Below are 22,193 nucleotides of genomic sequence, written 5' to 3'. Positions count from 1 at the left end.
CGTACCTATACCAGTTTATTTGGCGCTTCAGTGTACATTGTCCCGTGTTTCATTAATGATCCCATATATTCAGAAATAGCGTATTTTAAACTAATGTGTAGCATAACCAAATGTAGAACAACTGTGGACAGTGAATAAATTTTCAGCTGCAAAGACCACTAATTTTTTTTATTCATACAGATGACCGGTTTCGGCAATTCTCTGTTGCCGTCTTTGGCTCAAATGGCTCTGGGCACTATGGGACTTAACTTCTGAGGTCATCAGTCTCCTAGAACTTAGAACTACTTAAACCTAACTAACCTAAGGACATCACACACATCCATGCCCGAGGCAGGATTCGAACCTGCGACCGTAGCGGTTCCAGACTGTAGCGCCTAGAACAGCTCAGCCTGCCGTCTTTGGATCTATATTTACATCATTACATAATCTCGTCTTTCAGTGCGGTAAGTGGTTCTACACAATGTACATCCATGTTGGCAACATGAGCCATACTAAAAGGCGGCATGTTAGTTTTAAAATAATAGCGATGTCCCTACATATGATTGCACCAATTACAAGCGCCCACATTCATGCATGTTAGCACTTTTAATTAGGACAATACTAGTGTTTACATAGCTGTTACTTTAAAACTGACATGTCGATTTCTAGTATAGCTCACAATGCCAACATGGACATACAGGGTGACAATTATTGAACTATATGAAGAAAGAACATAAATTAGTTACTAACTGCAGCGTGCAGACACTTAATTCAACATGTAAACGTCAGTACAGATATTTGGATTTAGTTTATGACATGTATGATATATTTGCCTTCACTGGCGATGATGTGGCGCAGACGAATAGAGAAATTCTGCTTCACCCGCTGAAGTGTCGGAACATCGATGCTGACGATGACCTCCTGAATGGGTGTTTTTAGCTCAGCAATGGTTTTGAGATTATTGCTGTACACTTCATCTTTAATATAGCTCCACAAAAAGGGGTCGCACGCGTTTCATGGGATGGATATAGCGGCCAACTGAGGCCAATGGAAGTGGCCTCTGGGTACCCCAGAACCAGAATGCGGTCCCCAAAGTGCTCCTCCAGGAAATCAAGTACCTTTTTGATCACCCGGTACGTCTGTATGTATTTTGTCAGGACAATGGGACACTTGAGCTAAATAAGGGACAATGCCAAAAAATATGACTCGTCTGGTGTTTAACGTAGTTCTGTACCTGTACAAGACGAAAGCATCGTACAGGAAGGCGGCGCCAGCACTGCCTCCACCAGTTCTGGCTCTGGCCCGAGCGCGCAGGCGCAGCCGGAGCAGGTGCGCGCTGTAGGCCAGCTCGAAGCGGTACCGGTAGCAGAGCGCCGCGGCGGCCAGCGCCAGCGCGGCCACGGCCGCCAGTCCCAGCGCCAGCGCGAGCACCGGCCGCGGCTCCTCTGCTGGGGCCCGGCAGTCCTCCGGGCTGGAGGGCGCCGCGCCCACCGACAAGCCGGCGACGACGGCCGGGGTGGCGCAGCGCAGCTCCGTGGCGGCCGCGGCCAGCCCGCCGACGCGCACCTCCACCGCCGTGCCCAGCAGCCACTCCTGCAGCTCCACCAGCGGGCAGCCCCGGCAATGCAGCGGGTTGCCGCCCAGGTCCGCCAGCTCCACGCGGTCCAGCACCCGCAGCATGCTCGAGCTCAGCACGCTCACCTTGTTGTACGACACGTTCAGCTTCTCCACACACCTGCACGTGGAACAGCTGCTCATTCCCCCTCCCCAAAATCTACTTCTGCTGAACTAGTCTATGGGGAAGGGGCGAAGATTCTCCACCTACTACACAGTTGAAATTGATACAACGAAAATTGTTTTAGCTTCAGTGGACTGAGAATAACAGCCAACCAGCTGCTAAATACAGGTTTATTAACCATACCCCATGCCCTTGACAGCTTTTAAACTGTTTTCTTCAGGAGATATTGTATGTAGAATAATATTATCTATGTTGTGGTGTGCGCACTTTGGTACACACACCATCAGATTATTTGACTTGTCGCTCTAACGAAGTAGGTGAGTGTCAGGAATATGTCTCGTGGTCTTGTCGTGGCGTGTTTATCTTCTGCCGTTAGGTCAGACGATAGAAATGCCACTTGTACGCTTAGAGTTGCAGATTGACAGTGACCGACTTTAAACAGAACTTGATTAATTTTCACACACATTTATCAAAATAATAAAACGCGTAGACATTTCATAACTTGATTCTGGATGCTGTTTACAATTGACAATCTGAAGTTCCTTTGGTCTTGGTACGTTAATCTTATTCTCACATACCTCTGATACTTGACAAAGTGTCTATACATTTATCTTCCTAGCTATGTACAGTAATATGATAATCTTATTAGGCGCAGACTGAAACTTGACTATAGACTGGTACAGACTAATGCAGACTGGTACAGACTGGTGCAAACAAATGCAGACTGACTAATCGGAGGTCTGTACACTCGTTATAATACCTCACGCGTTCAGGTATCACTGCGCGAGTCTGATCCGCGAGGAGAAAAGGTTCTACGTTAGCAGTAATCTCATTGGCTGCGTTACATATTAATACGCGGATCGGCGGAAGCAGAATTTGGTCCGTCTCTATGGCAGCGCCATCTCGTAGTGCGTAGACGGACGAGCGCTGCGCCTGCGCTGTTGTGCTTAGCGGGGCGCGCTCTAGTGGCAAAGTTTTCTACGCGCTGACTACGTCGAACTATGTACACAACATATGTCCAGTGTGGGAGTCGCTGACTCTGATAGTACATGTAGATGTCATTCCCTTAATCACCATGTAAAATATATGGTTTAAGAGTAGTACCTCCGTACTGTTGAGCTTTGCATTAAAATTTTCAAAATACACTACTGGCCATTAAAATTGCTACACCACGAATATGACGTGCTACAGACGCGAAATTTAACTGACAGGAAGAAGGTGCTGTGATATGCAAATAATTAGCTTTTCAGAGCATTCACATAAGGTTGGCACCGGTGGCGACACCTACAACGTGCTGACATTAGGAAAGTTTCCAACCGATTTCTCATACACAAACAGCAGTTGACCAACGTTGCCTGGTGAAACGTTGTTGTGATGCCTCGTGTAAGGAGGAGAAATGCGTACCACCACGTTTCCGATTTTGATAAACGTCGGATTGTAGCCTATCGCGATTGCGGTTTATCGAATCGCGACATTGCTCCTCGCACCAGTCGAGATCCAATGACTGTTAGCAGAATATGGAATCGGTGGGTTCAGGAGGGTAATACGGAACGCCGTGCTGGATCCCAACGGCCTCGTATCACTAGCTGTCGAGATGACAGGCATCTTATGCGCATGGCTGTAACGGATCGTGCAGCCACGTCTCGATCCCTGAATCAACACATGGGGACGTTTGCAAGACGACAACCATCTGCACGAACAGTTCGACGACGTTTGCAGCAGCATGGACTACCAGCTCGGAGACCATGGCTGCGGTTACCCTTGACGCTGCATCACAGACAGGAGCGCCTGCGATGATGTACTCGACGACGAACCTGGGTGCACGAATGGCAAAACGTCATTTTTTTGGATGATTCCTGGTTCTGTTTACAGCATCGTGATGGTCGCATCCGTGTTTAGCGACATCGCGGCGAACGCACATTGGAAGCATGTCACCCGGCTTGATGGTATGGGGTGCCATTGATTACAAGTCTCGGTCATCTCTTGTTCGCATTCACGGCACTTTGAACAGTGGACGTTACATTTCAGATGTGTTACGACCCGTGGCTCTACCCTTGATTCGATCCCTGCGAAACCCTACATTTCAGTAGGATAATGCACGACCGCATGTTGCAGGTCCTGTACGAGCCTTTCTGGATACACAAAATGTTCGACTGCTGTCCTGGTCAGCACATTCTCCAGATCTCTCACCAATTGAAAACGTCTGGTCAATGGTGGCCGAGCAACTGGCTCGTCACTACTCTTGATGAACTGTGGTATCGTGTTGAAGCTGCATGGGCAGCTGTAGCTGTACACACCATCCAGGCTCTGTTTAACTCAATGCCCAGGCGTATCAAGGCCATTATTACGGCCAGAGGTGGTTGTTCTGGGTACTGATTTCTCAGGATCTATGAACCCAAATTGCGTGAAAATGTAATCACATGTCAGTTCTAGTATAATATATTTGTCCAATGAATACCCATTTATCATCTGCATTTCTTCTTGGTGTAGCAGTTTTAATGGCCAGTAATGTATCACACATTTGACATTAGTTCCAACAATTTGTAGTGTGCCACTTCACAGATTTGTATATACACAGGGTGAACATTAATAAAACCCACAAACTACAGGGACAGATTCCCGACTGGAAATCGAGAAAAAAGTTCTATGAACATCTGTCCGGAAATACATCGTTGCCACAGTACATGGCGATGACGAATGACAGTTCCTCTGACCACCTGCTGTGTGTTCCTTGTATGTTGCGGGCTGAGGTGATTGACTCAGCGTACTGTAAGCAGCAAAATGGTTCCGTATTCACGTCAGGAACAAGCCGAGATGTGTCTTTCTAGCAATACACACATCAAAAAAAGTTTTGTATCACCTCGGTTCCGAGAGTTCCGGAACCTGTACAGAAAATTTGAATAGAGATCAACATAAACATCATTTCCGCACTTTTTATTGCTCATGAAAACCACACATTGCATGTTGTACCACCATAAGCGAGACCTTCTGAGTTGGTGGTCCAGATTGCTGTAAACGCCGGTACCTCTAATACCCAGTAGCGCGTCCTCTTGATGGATGCCTCCATTCGTCATGGCATACTATCCGCAAGTTCATCAACGCACTGTTGGTCCAGATTGTCCCACTCTTCAACGGCAATTCGGAGATCCCTCAGAGTGGTTGATGGATCACGTCGTCCATAAACAGCCCTTTTCAATCTTTCCCAGGCATGTTCGATAGGGTTCATATCCGGAGAACATGCTGGCCACTCTAGTCGACAGATGTCTTTATCCTGAAGGAAGTCATTCACAAGATGTGCACGATGGGGGCCGAATTGTCGTCCATGAAGCCGAATGCCTCGCCAATATGTTGCCGATATGGTTGAACTATCGCTCGGAGGATGGCATTCACGTATCGTACAGCCCCACATAATGCCACCCCAAAACAGCAGGAGACCTCCACCTTGCTGCACTCGCTGGACAGTGTGTCTAATGCGTTCAGCCTGACCGGGTTGCCTCCAGACACGTCTCCGACGATTGTCTGGTTGAAGGCATATGCGACACACATCGGTGAAGAGAACGTGATGCCAATCCTGAGCGGTCCATTCGGCATGTTGTTGGGCCCATCTGTACCGTGCTGTATTGTGTCGTGGTTGTATCGATGGACCTCGCCATGGACGTCGGGAGTGAAGTTGCGCAGCATGCAGCCGATTGCGCAAAGTTTGAGTCTTAACACGACGTCCTGTGGCTGCAAGAAAAGTATTATTCAATATGGTGGCGTTGCTCTTAGGGTTCCTCCAAGCCATAATCCGTAGGTAGCGCTCATCCACTGCAGTAGCAGCCCTTGGGCGGCCACAGCGAAGCGTGTCATCGACATTTCCTGTCTCTGTATCTCCACCATGTCCGAACAGTCACTCCGAGACGCCTGGACACTTCCCTTGTTGAGAGCCCTTCCCGGCACAAAGTAACAATGTGAACGCGATCTAAACGCGGTATTGACCGTCTAGGCATGGTTGAACTGGTGGAATGACTGGAACTGATCGGCTGTCGGACGCCCTCCGTCTATTAGGTGCTGCTCATGCATGGTTGTTTACATCTTTGGGCGAGTTTAGTGACATCTCGGCGTAGTCAAAGGGACTGTGTCTGTGATACAGTATCCACAATCAACCTCTATCTTTAGGAGCTTTGGGAAGCGGGATGATGCAAAACTGCTTATGGTGTGTGTAGATACATGCCGATACACTCCTAACGTTTATTCGGCGTAGGAATTTGTTCCGGCTCATGCAACAGCAAGAGAAGAAGCTGTAATTCAGATCACCAAGGATAATGACGCGACTGAAGATTGTGGTCAAGCGAAGGAAACGTAACAACCTCTGGGAGATGGCTAAAAGTCTGTCGCAAGCGACCACAACCATTTCAAATATGCGCTGAGCCATTCACTTGACAGAAACAAGTGGGGGGCCAAAAATCGGAAATCTTCTCCTCATCACCGTTGGACAATGATCTTGAACAGAAAAAGATGGCTAAGGAGGAGAAGGGAAATCGAAAGGAGGAGAGATAAACAAAACAGGGTCATCTTCTTCTTTAAAACGAAAATTGCTCATAGCTTCTCAGAAAACTGATTCCCAAAAAGAAAATTGATTTTCTCAGGATTTGGATGTGATTTTGTTACTGTATACAGTATAACGAACGATGAGGTGAGGACTGTACGGATAATGAAGGTGTAGGACCTTATCTGTGACACAACTGCGAACTCTTGCCACAGCGAATTCGTACACTAATCTGTGGCTGGCTCTGAGCACTATGGGACTCAACTGCCGTGGTCATCAGTCCCCTAGAACTTAGAACTGCTTAAACCTAACTAACCTAAGGACATCACACACACCCATGCCCGGGGCAGGATTCGAACCTGCGACCGTAGCAGCAGTGCGGCTCTGGACTGGAGCGCCTAGAACCGCACGGCCACCGCGGCCGGCCACACTAATCTGTCTGCGCGCTTTTGTAGTCCAGCTGCTACTGTGTCTTTTTTAAGAGTGAAAATGCAGGTGCTTGGATTACAATGAAATATTAAATAGGTTTTGATAGTTTTCCTTAATTGCGTGTACACAGCCAAACCTCGCTATGTTTAGCAGTCAGATGAAGTTCTAGTTGATCTGTGGAATAATTTTAGTCATAGAGTTTGTGGGAGTAGTTGTTGCATTTATCTACTTCTTTGCGGGACTAACTTCCTGTTTCATGATTTGGCCATGGTTATTTATTTAAATTTATGGCTGGATGTCCTTCCTGTCATCTAAGGCGTCAGGTAAGATGAGGGAAGGAGATCACGTGTGCTATCCGTCTGCAGATCATATAAAATTTGATCTGTAATTTAAGTGTTTGTGTATCACGTTTCATTAGGCGGCGTTTGACATTCAGACGGTATTTGCCTAAATAACGGTAGAAACCATCGGAAAACCACACATTGGTTTCTCGGTGTACAGACCTTAATCTCTTGTACAAATTCGATCCTAGTCTGGCTTAGCAGCCGACACAGTAACCTGAATGAGCAAGCGTTAAGTACTTGCTATGCGTGTATGAGGCAGGAATGGCGGGGGGGAAGAGGGGGTGGGGGGGGGGGGGGGTTGGAGCGTGAGATGCAGCTGGATAAATGAGTAAACCTATGAAGGCATCATAATACTGTATGATTGTTTATTTTGGACAGAAATATACATCAAAGTTTACGTAGAGTATGTGCTTCATCTGTGATAAACAAAGGTTATCCGTAACAAAAATATGTCTGAAAAGGCCGGGCGTAGTTCCAACAGGAGCTGGAGCACAGGCAAATTGTGCGAATCGATTAATTGCCTTCGCGGAAGATTTTAATTAGTCTGAAAATAATGCTCAGCCAATGCCGCCGCCATTTGTGTATGCACCGTTCGCACTTTACATGCAAAAACAGTCACCCATAAATAATTCCAGACTGGAGATAGATTGATGATTAAAATTGGGTACACCGGAGTATGGGACCTTGGACTAAGTCTTACCCGTTTGAAAAAATCTTGCCTCGTTTCGGTTTTTCGTGCGAAAGACTTGTTTTTGTGTGACATTCTTGAAGCGCGCAACTTCTAACTTTAAACTTGTACAAATCTGTTCAATCTCTGAATGAGAGTAGATAAACGGACAAAGTCAAAGCGAATTTTTTTATATAATAGACCTTATCCGTTGTCTAAATAAGATGGTTTAAAGACAAGCAAAATTTAGAACGTAAAATTCATTCTTAAGTGAACTGAATGCGCGGAAACGGTTTAAAGTGCACCATATAAATATAAAATACATTGTAACAATAGAACTCAAAATTCACTTTCAGAAATGTAGGTGGCGTGTTTTACGCGCGACACTTATGTGTTTCAAACTTGTGCGAATCGATTCAGATTTTGTAGGAAGGTAGAAAAGTAGATGTAATTCATGGCCGTCCTCTAATTATGTGAAAGTTTTATCCGTTGACACGATATAAGCAACCTGGTTCTAAAGACAATAAAAATATATACCGGAATAGTCGTTGCCCTAGCCAACAAGGTCTACATCGGTTGCCAAGCTATGGCTGTCTAACGCCAAAACTGTGGTAGAGTAAAAGTTGGGAACCAGACTCAAAACTGCTCCTATCGTAGCACAAAAAATCGAATTTGTTGTGGGCAGAGTTAGAGATTTAAAATAACGGAACTAGCTTTTAAACTAATCTGGCAGTTTCAAACACATTTAAATCAAAACATCTTGACACATTCGCGCTTTTTTACGAGTTAACCGTACTTCCCCAGCGCAGTGAACGCTCCTAGACTCACCCTCAATTACATGTGTGGTGAGGGGTGTAAGAACAAATAGATACAGATTTATGTGCTCCTGGAGAGCGGGCTGCATCTACAATAGGAAGTAACCGAGAGTGGGGATCCATACAGCCCATACTTTAATGACTGTTCCATCCACCTGAATGGTTGTTCTGATTATTTGTGGGGTGGGAAAGATATTTTTGTTTTTCATGAGAGGCTAAAACAACAGTTTCTAAATGTGACATAATATCACAGTTTTCCCAATGCTTAAACCTATTTGGCTGGAAACGCAATGCTATAATAAAAAATGATTTATTTTTCATTTGCATTCCTGGACTCCTCTCGTAGTTCTTTCGTCCACATGTTCCATCAGACTTATGTAATATCCGACAGGTATTTTTTTTTTCATCCAGTGAAGGGTTATCAGTAAGGAGAACACAATTTTCATTTCAGAACACACCTTTCCATCAAAGACACTGGCTTCACCATTTTATTTCTGTAGAGAAAATGGCTTCCACCCAGTGTCTTGCTTGCTGCTTATTTTCTAGCGTGCGGCTGTAGAGAAGATTCAATGACAAACGGCGCGTTTCGTCTCGGGATCGTGTACTCGGCGTGAAAGCGTTACGGAGATACTCAACAAACTACAGTGGCAGGCGCTACAGGAGAGTCGTTATGCATCACGAAGAGGGTTACTGTTAAACTTCCGAAAAAGTGCTTTACCGGAAAGATTGGGTAATATATTACTTTCTCCCACATACGTCTCGTGAAATGGCCAGAAAATGAAGAGAAACTAACCGTCATGCGGAAATTTACCGTCAGTCATTCTTCCCAAGCGCCGTCGTGCATGAGAAAGCAAAGGGGGAAAAAGTGGTACCCGAAGTACCCTCCGCCTTACAGCGTAAATCTTGCTAAGTGTAGATGCAAAGATAGATGTAGAAGCTACAATAATAAATCAGCACACAAATTTCGTCCGATTCTATTTAAACGTACAGCGTAGGCTTGCACGGCCAGTACTGACTTCATTTGAAACTACCCGGCTGATAGGCCGTGGTCGACGTAAAAAACTTTCTCCTAACGTTTCATCTCCCAACTGCGGGAGAAATCACCAGGGAAGCGTCGAACTGCAACCAGAACTCGAGGGAGGGCAAAATATATAGGCGGTGTAGAGGGCACTACAGTTCATCACATGACATCGGCTACGAGATTATCTCTGGTAATGTCAACATTCGTAATTGAAAGTAATCGATCGTCATTTTTATGGTGCAACGTTGACACCCAAATTTTATCTAATTCCAACCAGAACCCCAGACAAAAAAAGGTGCGATTAAAACCTTGGTAGACAGAGCATACAGAATTTGTGAACCGACTTATAAGGTCAAACATGTACGGCCGACATTCGAAAAGAATGGTTATTCTAACAAGGAGATAAATCGAGCATTTCGCCCAAGGGAGAGAATCTGTATCAAAGAGAAGCAACGGCCGCCCGAGGGAAAGTTTCCCTTCCGTTCATTAGTAAGATTACAGATCGCACTGGGAAAGTTTTGAGCAAAATGGCGTGGAAACTATCCTCAGACCCATCAGGAAGATAAAAGAAAGTTTAAGAGCGCCAAAAGATATACTAAATCCATTGGCTACACCGGGTGTATATAGTATTCCTTGTAGTTCTGGGCTGGTTTAGACTGATACATACAACGAAAAGAAGTGTTAACACCTGTTTGGTTAAATACAAGGGGAGCTGCCGCCTGGGACATACCGATAAATCAGCCGTAGCGGTACGTGCTTAGCAAGAGGGTGATAATGAAATAAAGTTCAATGAGACGATCGTCATATCGAAAACATCGCATTATAAAGCGCACATTTATGGAGATGCTATTGAGATTTATAAAATCCGTAATAATTTCAACAGAAAAGGGGAAAGTGTTAAATTAGATAAAATTTGGGTGTCAACGTAGCACCGTAAGAGTGATGATCGATTGCTTTCAATCGAGAATGTTGGCATTACTAGAGATAATCTCGTAGCCGACGTCATATTGTGGACTGTGGTGCCCTCTAAACTGTCCATACATTCGGCGCTCCCTCAAGTTTTGGTTGCAATTCGCCACTTTACCTCTGAAGATGCTTCCCGCAGTCGGAGATGAAACGTTAGGAGAAAGTTTTACATGTCGACCACGGCCCATCGGCCCGGAAGTTTCAAGTGAAGTCTATTTAAACAGTCTGATCATTGCTGAGAAACTCTTATACGCGTCTTCTTTCTAGTGAGCTTCACCAAATGCGACAACTAGTTTGCGTAAAGCTTTGACAAAGCTAATTAGTCATATTATATGAAGCGGACTCTTTCATCGGAAGGGCCTACGATATCTGTTTTTTCACACACCTTTCACTGACGATCGTCGTTTGGTAACATCGTCCAATTCACAACCTTCTCTAGCTTTTTCGATGAATTTCTGTTGGTGATAGTTTGCAAGACTGTATTTCAGTTATCCGTTTAAGTAACGTACATGAAACATAGTTAGTTTAAAAAGCAATATGAACAAAATCTTCTTCAGATAAAAATTTTATTTGATTTCTTTGTTTGCAGGAGGCGAGCTATAAATTTGTACTGTATTTTTCTTATGAAAACCTATTGTTTATTTGCCAAGGATTTAGCACATTACACGGTTATCAGTTTCGGCGATATAAATTGCCATCTTCATATCCATAAAACCGGGCAGTGATAGTTACATCACACAATGATTTACTCCACTCTGTCACAATAGCAACGTACAATGTGCACAAGAAAGTCGAAGCATCACAATAATACGCCAGACACTTAATCATACTGTACTGAGTCGAATTTCTTGTGCACATTCTACGTTCTTATTGTGACAGAGTGGTATAAATCATTGTACGTATGATGGTACTACCACTGACCATTTTTATGAACCAGAAGATGGCAATTTACAGGGTGAGTCAAGAAGCAATTTACAAATGTGGAATGAGACAGAAATTTATTGAGATAACTTACAGAATCGGTAATGTGTAAGTTTGTATCAAACAACCTCAAGTTTGATTCACTTAGTACATCAGTACCTCACTGCGCCACCATGAGCGCCAGTGTAGTGCACAGTTAAAAATACTACTTTCACTGGTGCAGAGCTGTGTGTTTGGGTGTCGTGAAATGAACTCTCCAACAATTGTTCGACGTAAATTTCGGACCGAACACGCTGAAGAACCTCCATGTAGGCCTACAATAGAAACTTGGCACAACTTAGTAGAGACGTGTTGTTCACCACGACGTGATAAATCACCTGCCCTCATGTTGGTGATGATGTCGAACAGGTTAGGGAGAGTTTAGCACGCAGTCCACAAAAATCAGCGCGACGTGGGTCTCGCGAGACTGGCATTCCTCAAATGAAATGATTCAAATGGCTCTGAGCACTATGGGACTTAACATCTGAGGTCATCAGTCCCCTAGAACTTAGAACTACTTAAACCTAACTAACCTAAGGACATCACACACATCCATGCCCGAGACAGGATTCGAACCTGCGACTGTAGCAGGAGCGTAGTTCCGGACTGAAGCGCTTAGAACCGTTGGGCCACACCGGCCGGCTCCACAAAAGACTGCTTGGCACGTACTGCGTAGACGTTTATACTTAAAACCATGCAGATTCACAATGGCACAGCACATAAGATGCACATAAGATTGCTCATGGAGAATTCTGTGCGGAAACGTTGCATCAGACAGAGAACGACGAGACGTTCCTGAACGCAACAATCTTCAGCGACGAGTCAAACATTTCGTATCACCAACATCTGCAAAACATGGGGGAGCGAAAATCTACGCGCAACCCTGGAACACGTTCGTGACAACCCCAGAGTCGAGGTGTTTTGTGCACGTTGCAAAGTGAACGTGTACGGCCCTTTCTTCTTCATGGAGAAAACTGTCACTAGTATTGTGTATCTGGATATGCTTTAAAACTTTGTAATTCCACAGATCGATGAAGATGACTGAAATGGGTGGTTTACTACCAGCAACACGGTGCACCACCTCGTTTCCTCACGGAAGTTCGAGGTTTCCTCAATAAACGCTTCCCATGTCTGTGGGCCAGTCGCATGGTCACCTTGCTTCCCTGACTTGACATTACTGGATTTCCTTCTCTGGGCTTTCATTAAAGATCTTATGAATGTTTCCCCCCTGCCAAACAATTTGGCCGACCTGAAAAATCGGATCTACGCTGCGATTGCATAAATTACGCCCTATTTGTTGCAAGGAATGTTGGAAGAAATTGACTATCGGTGGGATGTTTGCCGCATCACAAATGGTAGTCACATCGATTCAAAATGACACTTTTATATGAAACTTGAGGTTGTTTGCTACGAAATGACACATCTACCGATTCTCTAAGTTATGTCCATAAATTTCTATATCATTTCAAATCGTAAAGCTCTTTCTGACTCGCTCTGTAGAATGCCGAAACTAGTAATCCACTAATGCGTTAATATAGCGGTCTTGGCAAGCAAAGAAAAGGTTTTCATAAGAAGACTGCAGTACATATTTGATTCCCGTTATTATGCATCAGATATGAGCATAGTAAAAAGACATTTTTGTGCCCAAAATGTAATATGATACATTTTTAATAATCTTAACTGTTTTGCATCTGATTACCTAAGCATGTCGTCACGACCATCCCAAGAGCTGATCTGATTGTTACTGATGTCCAGATCCAATATACTGTCGTTACGACTGAGACGGGCACAGTCCGGTAAGGTTTGCAATCGATTGTGCTCGAATACGAGGATTGCAGGCTTGCGAATGTCCAGCTGCGGGTAGTCAGTGAGCGAATTATTTGAAGCGACGAGGAATTCGAGATTGTGAAGTTGGCTCAGCGCCGAACCCAGAGTGGTGAGCGCGTTATTCTCGACAGTGAGGAACTCGAGCTGCGGAAGGCCTGTGAAAGCCTCGTGGTCCTCGTCTAGACAGCAGAGGCCCGCGTCGTCCAGAGCCAGGTCGATGAGTTTCGGCATCGGTGGCAGCTGCCCCGCCAGCCGGCCCAGCCGCGAACCGGACAGCTCCAGCGTCTCCAGGAGCTTCATACCCCCCACGGCCGGGGGCACCGCCTCCAGCCCAGCGTAGCGCAGCGACAGCGTTTCCAGAACGGGCATCCGAACGTCAGCATCTGTAACGCACCACCGTACACGCTGCAGAGGCAGAGAAAGCACAACGTTTATAAAGCAAATGCGTAAAGATGCGGTTGTCCACGGTGTGACAGCGGCTTGCGGCAGTGACAGGAACCCCCACGACGAATAGGGCTGCCTGCTCGCGCATCCGCAGTTTGAGTTTGGGCTGCGAAGCGCGGCTGGTGCGAACGCCGTTGCAGCACTGGTGCACCGCAGCGACGGACCTAGTGTCGTCGCCTGATGCCTAGGCAAAGAGAACTGGAACGAGACACTCAGCAGGCAAGGTGATGCTCGCCGTCTTCTTCTACATCCGACGTCTGATACTCATCCAGTTCCTCGAGCACGGAAAAACCATGTGACGAGAACCGTGAGACACTGCGTAACCCACCCAAGTTCATCAAGAGCAAACGGCCTGACCTCCTCACGGAGGGAGTGAGTCGGGTCCACGATAACGCGCGTCCACACGTGTTTGTAGTGTCTTGGACGAATGGACTCACCAGGCTTACGACGTACGGCGTACGGACAAACGCCAATCACATGCTTGGAGGCAGATTCTCCTTTCGTTGCTGAAGACCACGTCGTGGCATTCTATCTTCCAAGTGATCCTCTGACAGCACTAGTCGAGCCCTGCACGTCGATGCTTGTGGAAGATGGGCTAGAGGTTTGCGTACCCGTAGTCCCGCTACTAATAAAATGGTTCACAACAATTCGTGCTGACACGTCTGGGCTCATAAGCCCTCTTATCTGTGTTATGGTAGCTGTACGATCTGCCACTGCTGTCTTACTATACGATGATCCTGGGTGGCTCACGTGGATATCCAGAACCTCGTACATGGGTGTGAGAGTTTCACATGATCACTGACACCAGCATCGTTGCGGAACTGACGCAACACGTCCAACTTGTGTGGCAATTCTCTGGAAGAACCGTCCCGTCACCCGGAAGGCCACAGTTTAAACTCTTTCAAAATGGTTCAATTGGCTGTAGGAATCAAAAGTGAGTCTCCGTGGCATGGTTGCCCGCTTGTTTCACACATTTGCACCACACTCAGCCTTCTGTCTGTGAGCATTCACTATCAAAGTTCAAATGGTTCAAATGGCTCTGAGCACTATGGGACTTGACATCTGTGGTCATCAGTCCCCTAGAACTTAGAACTACTTAAACCTAACTAACCTACGGACATCACACACATCCATGCCCGAGGCAGGATTCGAACCTGCGACCGTAGCAGTCGCGCGCTTCCGGACTGCGCGCCTAGAACCGCTAGACCACCGCGGCCGGCACTATCAAAGGGTAGACGCAGCTGGTCCTCTGGTAGCTAAGCCACTACGCTCTCAGACGGACGACTATGAAACCATTATCAGTGCATCTATTATACCCCAGGTGGCATATGCTGCCATCAGATGAAAATCAACGTCGTCTTAGCAGGTGTACTAACTTTTTTTCTGGCAGTGTATGTAGTGTCTGGTATTACTAAAACTAGTATTTCAGTGTGTTTTATTCTAACATTTGTTTAGTTGCAGTTGTTAAGGTTGGCCAATTGGTACACAGTTGTACAATTTTTTATCTTATTGCTTGGCGGAATCGCGCGACCACTACAGTACCAGGTTCGAATCCTGCCTCGGTCATGGACGTGTGTGATGTCCTTAGGTTAGTTAGGTTTAAGTAAAGTTCTATGGGACTGATGACCTCAGATGTTAAGGCCCATAGTGCTTAGAGCCATGTGAAGCATTTTTTATTGCTTGGCACTATGACAAAATAACGTGTTGGATAAGACACAGAGGCAGTCAGCCAGTGGCAGACATACTGAACAGGATGGAGGGGATATTGAAAGTTTTGCGCGGAACTGATACTGAAAGGATCAGGACACTTACGTCGGTGGCTCAGGAGAATCCAGACGTATCTGATTGTAAGAACTATGTTTGTTCTGAACTTTGCTTTCTTTCGAGAGTATACCGCAGTCTCGAAGATTTCCGTATGGTGAACTGTTAGACATTTGAGCATTCACTGCGTTCATCTCGCCAGGATATATTTACGCAAGTGGCGTTGTACTCGAGCAGTAAGGTTGTGTAGACCGATACAGGAACAGTTACGACACTTTTTCGCAAATTTTGAGCGAGATTTTCAGTTTGGCCGGGAAACTGACTGCTGCTGAAGTGGCAGAGATAATTGGTGTCACTGATAAACTACAGCTACTACATGAACAACAGCAGTTTTTGTGTCACCTAGTTTCATTGGTGAAATCCAACTCCAGCTACTTGAATTTAATTAGAACACGGCTACGTGGTCTGCTAGGACTTTATGATCTTGAGATTAACGTAAACTGAGCTGTTTTGCAGGGACGTGTGTTTGGTCTCTATACCAAATCTTTTTTTTGTGTGTGTGTGAAATCTTATGCGACTTAACTGCTAAGGTCATCAGTCCCTAAGCGTACACACTACTTAACCTAAATTATCCTAAGGACAAACACACACACCTATGCCCGGGGGAGGACTCGAACCTCCGCCGGGATCAGCCGCACAGTCCATGACTGCAGCGCCTGAGACCGCTCGGCTAATCCCGCGCGGCTGACCAAATCTGACGAGCCAAATTTCAGGTGAAATCTAATCACACTTTTAAGTTTCCCTCCAAAGAACAATTATAGTTCCAATCAGGCAGCCTGCGTTCAAATCTGAACTTCCACTTTCAATTGCATCTATAGCTTGATCACTGCTAACTAGCTCCCATTCATTAATAACATCCATCCAGAATGAACTTTTCACCCTGCAGCTGGTTTGCGATGATATAAACCTTCCTGGTAAATTTAACCCGTGTGCCAGACCTAGACTCGAGCTTGGGACGTTTACCTTTCGTCAGCAACTGCTCTACAGGCTGAGGTATCCAAGTGCGATTCCCAATCCATGCCCACAGCCTTACTTCTGCCTGTACCTCATCTCCTACCTTCCAGACTTCATAAAAGTTCTCTTGCGAAACTTGGAACACTAGCACTCATGGAACAAAGGATATTACGGAGACACGGTTAACCACAGAAAGGGGGATGTTCCCAGAATGAATTTTTCACTCTGCAGCAGAGTGTGCGCTGATATGAAGCTTCCTGGCACATCAAGCCACGTGTCCGCTGTATCCTTTCTTCCAGGAGTGCTAGTCATGATAGGAGAACTTCTATGAAGTTTGGTAGGTAGGAGATGAGGTACTGTTAGAAAAAAAGCAGTGAGGCTGGTCGTGAGTCGTGCTTTGGTAGCTCAGACGACAGAGCATTTTCCCGCGAACGGCAAAGGTCCCTCCTTAGAGTTTCGGTCCAGCATACATTTCTAATTTGCCGGGAAGTATCAGTAACGTCACCGTTAGTACTATCCTGATCAACAGTCCTCAAGAATTAAATCACAGTTCTCACTCTGGCAGGCCATTGTCGATTTTATTTTTACTATCACCATCCAGCTTATAATCGAAAGAACCGTTCACTGTCCACACGGAAGATGGCATTCCTGTCAACGGACAACCACGCCGACGATGACGTCAGGGTACCTATCAAACAGCGTAGGGTTTGTCGGGAAATCCCACATCCACAACCGTTGTGTAGATAGCCACAGCCGGTAGAGTACGCCACAGAGAAGACGCATATCGGACTCTGCAGTGGAGGGCCATAGGAAAACAGCCGAAAACTGATGTGGCCAAGGAATTAATGTGAATTGTTCTGTTGTTTCTCGAATGTGGCGACAGCTTATACTGATCCAAAATGAATCCCGAAGATCAGGGCAGGGCCGATCACGTGTGACATCAGAGTGAGAGCACCGTTATTTGGCAGAGTAAGGGCACGACCGTATCGCGTCACCATTGCACAGCAACTAGCATCTGACATCGCAACATCCACTGGACGATTTGTATCGAGGCAAACAGTGTAGAGAAAGCTCCGGGAGAATGGCCTTCACCGTCGGAGACCTGCTCTATATATATGTCTGTCTTCATAGAAGGGAACGTCTAGAGTGGAGTTGCCAGCGTGCCACCGGGGCGAACAGTGGGCCAATGTTCTTTTCACGGATGAATACCATACTGGAGTGCCTGTGTTATTCTGGTTACGCATGGTTGACGACATATGGAAGTCTGGGCCTGGCCGCGAGTCGCGCGCGGATAGACAAATGGTAAGGCGACACCTGGCGGCCGGCCGGGGTGGCCGAGCGGTTCTAGGCGCTTCAGTCTGGAACCGCGCGACCGCTACGGTCGCAGGTTCGAATCCTGCCTCGGGCATGGATGTGTGTGATGTCCTTGGTTTAGTTAGGTTTAAGTAGTTCTAAGTTCTAGGGAACTGATGACCTCATATGTTAAGTCCCACAGTGCTCAGAGCCATTTTGAACACCTCGCGATAAGAGGGAAATCCGGATTCGAGTCCCGGTGCAGTCCTTATTCGCAATTGCGACTTCACTTAATGTATTTCACAGATGAGTCCCAATCTGGTCTGGAGAGTGATTCTGGACGGATTCGCTTCACAGATGAGTCGCGACTTGGTCTGGAGAGTGATGCCGGACGGAATCGCATCTGGAGGGAACGTGGAACACGATTCCGAGACCCAAACATTGTGGAAAGAGACCGATAGCGAAGAGATCCCTAATGGTGTTGGCTGTGATTAAGTTGACCACTGGAACACCTCTTCATCAAATTATACGAGTAAATTGGCAAGGATTTGCTGTCAGGTATCGCGACGAGATCTTGGGACCTCATGTGCGATTGTTGTGAGGTGCTGTTGGCCCAGTCTTCGTACTGGTGGATGATAATGCTCGACCTCATAGAGCATGAGAGGTTGATGTTTTTTTGGAAACGGAAGATACTGCATGCATGACGTGGCCTGCTTGCTCCCTCGATTTGAATCTCATAGAACATGTCTGGGATGCCTTGGGAGACGGGTTGCATCACATGAGCGTCCACCAACCACTCTCCAAACCTGCGAGCAGCTCTGCAGGAAGAATGGACGTTATGCCTCAACATGATATTGATGACATCGTTCACAGCATGCCCCGTCGTCAGCCTTGCACCACTGCCAGAGGTGGGCACACCTTATACCGAACACATTAATAAGTTGTCGGAATGTGTCTGCAAATCCGTTAAGTTGGAAAAAACGGAGAACATTTTTGTCTTTCGTTACGCATGTCGCAGTTGTTTACGTTCTGTATTCTTTACATTCTTTCTACTGCACTGTCACCTGTTTATACTGTTTTGTAGCAAAATAAACGCTACTTTGGAAAATTTTCGTTTGTTCTTTAATTTCTGACACCAGCGTACATCCGAGGCGGTTGCAAGACGATAATATCATTTGTCTCGACAAATGGACGTTTGAGTCGTTCTGGGAGGCTTGTACAGATACGCGACCGCTCGCTGTGAGCAGGAAATCCGGGATCGGGTTACGGTCCAGCACAAATTTTCATGTTACTGATACGTAATATATCTATATCTAACTTAGCTGATGCCAAGATATTTGCAGTCAGCGAATTTATTTAGAAAAATAATTGGTTTGACTTGCACTGATTAATGTTTCGCCCGACGAAAGTTTATTGTATTTCTAAGCTCTATACAAAACATAAAATGAGGTAAACTCATTTTAAGGCATTTTATTGAGAAAAGGGAAGTTTGCTGTGCCCAAAACCCAAAACAGGAGCACTAATTGGCATTACGAGAAAAATAAAATCGTTTTCTTAAGTTACACACATACCTTCTGGAAATTTTCCTATGTAAGCATATGCAATTCTGAAGTCCTTCATCTTCGGCATCATTCCCAGTTTCAAGTGCGTGCTGTTGTTCTCGTTCCTCCTAAGCGTAAATTTCTCCACACTTGTGTTTCCCAAATACTGGATGTTAGCCAGCGATATCCTGCAGGGTATCTCCATCTTGTTGAATACATTGAAACTTATTTCTACTAATGAACCCGTTTCAGCGTTGAACACCGGATTACTGAAGTCCCAGAACTCATACTCGTAGCTCCTGGAGCTAAACTGCTGCAGGCGCGTGACGTCTTCCATCATGCGAAGGCTCGCTATGCAGTTACTGCACCTGGCGCGTAAGACAGAAACAAGAAAATTACCGCTCTGCGCAGGTTTCGCGGAGTACATGTACACTCATTAAAACACTTCACATGCTGATATTAAGAATCAGAAGAAAACAAAGGTTTCGAGAAAACTGTAACCTCGATGTCGATATTATCTGCAGTTATCTAAATTTTTGGTCTGCTTATGTCTAATGTAACTCCCACATAACTATGCTGTTTGCTATAACATCCATGTAAATGTTTCATCTATTACTTATGTCCACTTATGTGAGTATAATTGATCTGTGGATGTAATTTTAGAAGTAATGTTCTGAAAAGGAATGGGAATTTTAAAACTTTACTTGTGACGCTAGTTCATGCAAAGAGAACTTATAATAATGTAAAAGATGGAGGCAAGTCCGTCTGCAACGAAACTGGTTTGGCAATAATAGAAAAGGTGGATCTGGTGGGTTGGATTTTGGGAGGTGCACTCAGCTCTTGTGAGGGCAATTGAGGACCTCTTTGATTGATAGTAGCGGCTTCTCTTTCTGCAAGAGCGGTACTCACTTTGTGGGCTGGACTTTCATGGCTGCATTGTTTCTTGTTTCACATATGTATTTCACTTTCGTTTAGGAGGACATTGGGCTCATATATTGATTATTTCGACCACCTGTGATTAATTTGCTATGATCGATTGTGTGACACTCTTTATAAATGTTCCACTCTCTGTCTGTAATACTCATAAATGCTCTAGCTGACGTGAGTTTTGACATAGGTGGATGAAAATGAAATGATCGTATGGCACTGTTGACCGGGGCGTCTCATTACGGTTCGGCCGCCAAGTGCAAGTCTTATTTGACCCGATGCCACACTGGGCGGCTTGCGGCAGATGATAAGGATGAGGATGAAATGATGGTAGGGGCAACACAACACCCAATCGGAGATTCTCTCCGACCCGGCCGGGGCAAGCACGTAACCACTCAGCTAAGCAGGCGGAAGCCATAGGTGGATTACCTTGTCTATAAAATGTTGATAGCGGTCTTTGATCTGTTCTTTTACTGTTGGAATGCTGAGTTTTGCGTGTAGATACACCATTCTTTCCCAGCATGGGGCATTGAGAATCAGTCTGAGACATCTACGCTGCCAGAAAAAAAAAAAAATTGTGCACCCTTTTAGAGGTTTCCGATTCACTCAAGACTCATTGTTGCAACAGTGCCTATGAAATTATTACATTTACAGATCAGTAGCACAAGCGGTTCTGAGGTACCAGGTATCGACCCATGCTGCAACACCTATATTAAGCCGTGGTGTAGCCTCCACAGGTGGTAGTGCATGTACTGACTCTGGCATCCGGTCAGTCGTCCAGATAGCGAAAACTGTCCGGGGGTACATTATCCTTTTTTTTTTTTTTTTTTTTTTTTTGTCATCAGTCTACTGACTGGTTTGATGCGGCCCGCCCGAATTCCTTTCCTGTGCTAACCTCTTCATCTCAGAGTAGCACTTGCAACCTACGTCCTCAATTATTTGCTTGACGTATTCCAATCTCTGTCTTCCTCTACAGTTTTTGCTCTCTACTGCTCCCTCTAGTACAATGGAAGTCATTCCCTCATGTCTTAGCAGATGTCCTATCATCCTGTCCCTTGTCCTTATCAGTGTTTTCCACATATTCCTTTCCTCTCCGATTCTGCGTAGAACCTCCTCATTCCTTACGTTATCAGTCCACCTTATTTTCAACATTCGTCTATAGCACCACATCTCAAGTGCTTCGATTCTCTTCTGTTCCGGTTTTCCCACAGCCCATGTTCACTACCATACAATGCTGTACTCCAGACGTACATCCTCAGAAATTTCTTCCTCAAATTAAGGCCGGTATTTGATATTAGTAGACTTCTCTTGGCCAGAAATGCCTTTTTTGCCATAGCGAGTCTGCTTTTGATGTCCTTCTTGCTCCGTCCGTCATTGATTATTTTACTGCCTAGGTAGCAGAATTCCTTAACTTCATTGACTTCGTGACCATCAATCCTGATGTTAAGTTTCTCGCTGTTCTCATTTCTACTACTTCTCATTACCTTCGTCTTTCTCCGATTTACTCTCAAACCATACTGTGTACTCATTAGACTGTTCATTCCGTTCAACGGATCATTTAATTCTTCTTCACTTTTACTCAGGATAGCAATGTCATCAGCGAATCGTATCATTGATATCCTTTCACCTTGTATTTTAATTCCACTCCTGAACCTTTCTTTTATTTCCATTATTGCTTCCTCGATGTACAGATTGAAGAGTAGGGGCGAAAGGCTACAGCCTTGTCTTACACCCTACTTAATACGAGCACTTCGTTCTTGATCGTCCACTCTTATTATTCCCTCTTGGTTGTTGTTCATATTGTATATGACCCGTCTCTCCCTATAGCTTACCCCTACTTTTTTCAGAATGTCGAACAGCTTGCACCATTTTATATTGTCGAACGCTTTTTCCAGGTCGACAAATCCTATGAAAGTGTCTTGAATTTTCTTTAGCCTTG

The 22,193-nt window shown here is 45.5% G+C and overlaps 1 protein-coding gene across 1 annotated transcript in view; it reads right to left on the bottom strand.

Annotated features, from left to right (window-relative positions):
* LOC124594268 (toll-like receptor 2) overlaps positions 1-22,193 on the bottom strand; it is a 97,223-nt gene that overhangs the window by 23,361 nt on the left and 51,669 nt on the right. The window contains exons 2-4 of the mRNA XM_047132632.1: positions 19,358-19,695; positions 13,147-13,657; positions 1,214-1,714 (exon numbers count right to left, since the gene is read on the bottom strand). Coding sequence (XP_046988588.1) covers positions 1,214-1,714; positions 13,147-13,657; positions 19,358-19,695 — 1,350 coding nt within the window. The remainder of the gene's footprint in view (positions 1-1,213; positions 1,715-13,146; positions 13,658-19,357; positions 19,696-22,193) is intronic.

This window comes from Schistocerca americana, chromosome 2 (genome assembly GCF_021461395.2).
Source record: "Schistocerca americana isolate TAMUIC-IGC-003095 chromosome 2, iqSchAmer2.1, whole genome shotgun sequence".
In the NCBI taxonomy this organism is placed as follows: domain Eukaryota; kingdom Metazoa; phylum Arthropoda; class Insecta; order Orthoptera; family Acrididae; genus Schistocerca; species Schistocerca americana.
This window is presented reverse-complemented; position numbering and strand designations above follow the sequence as displayed.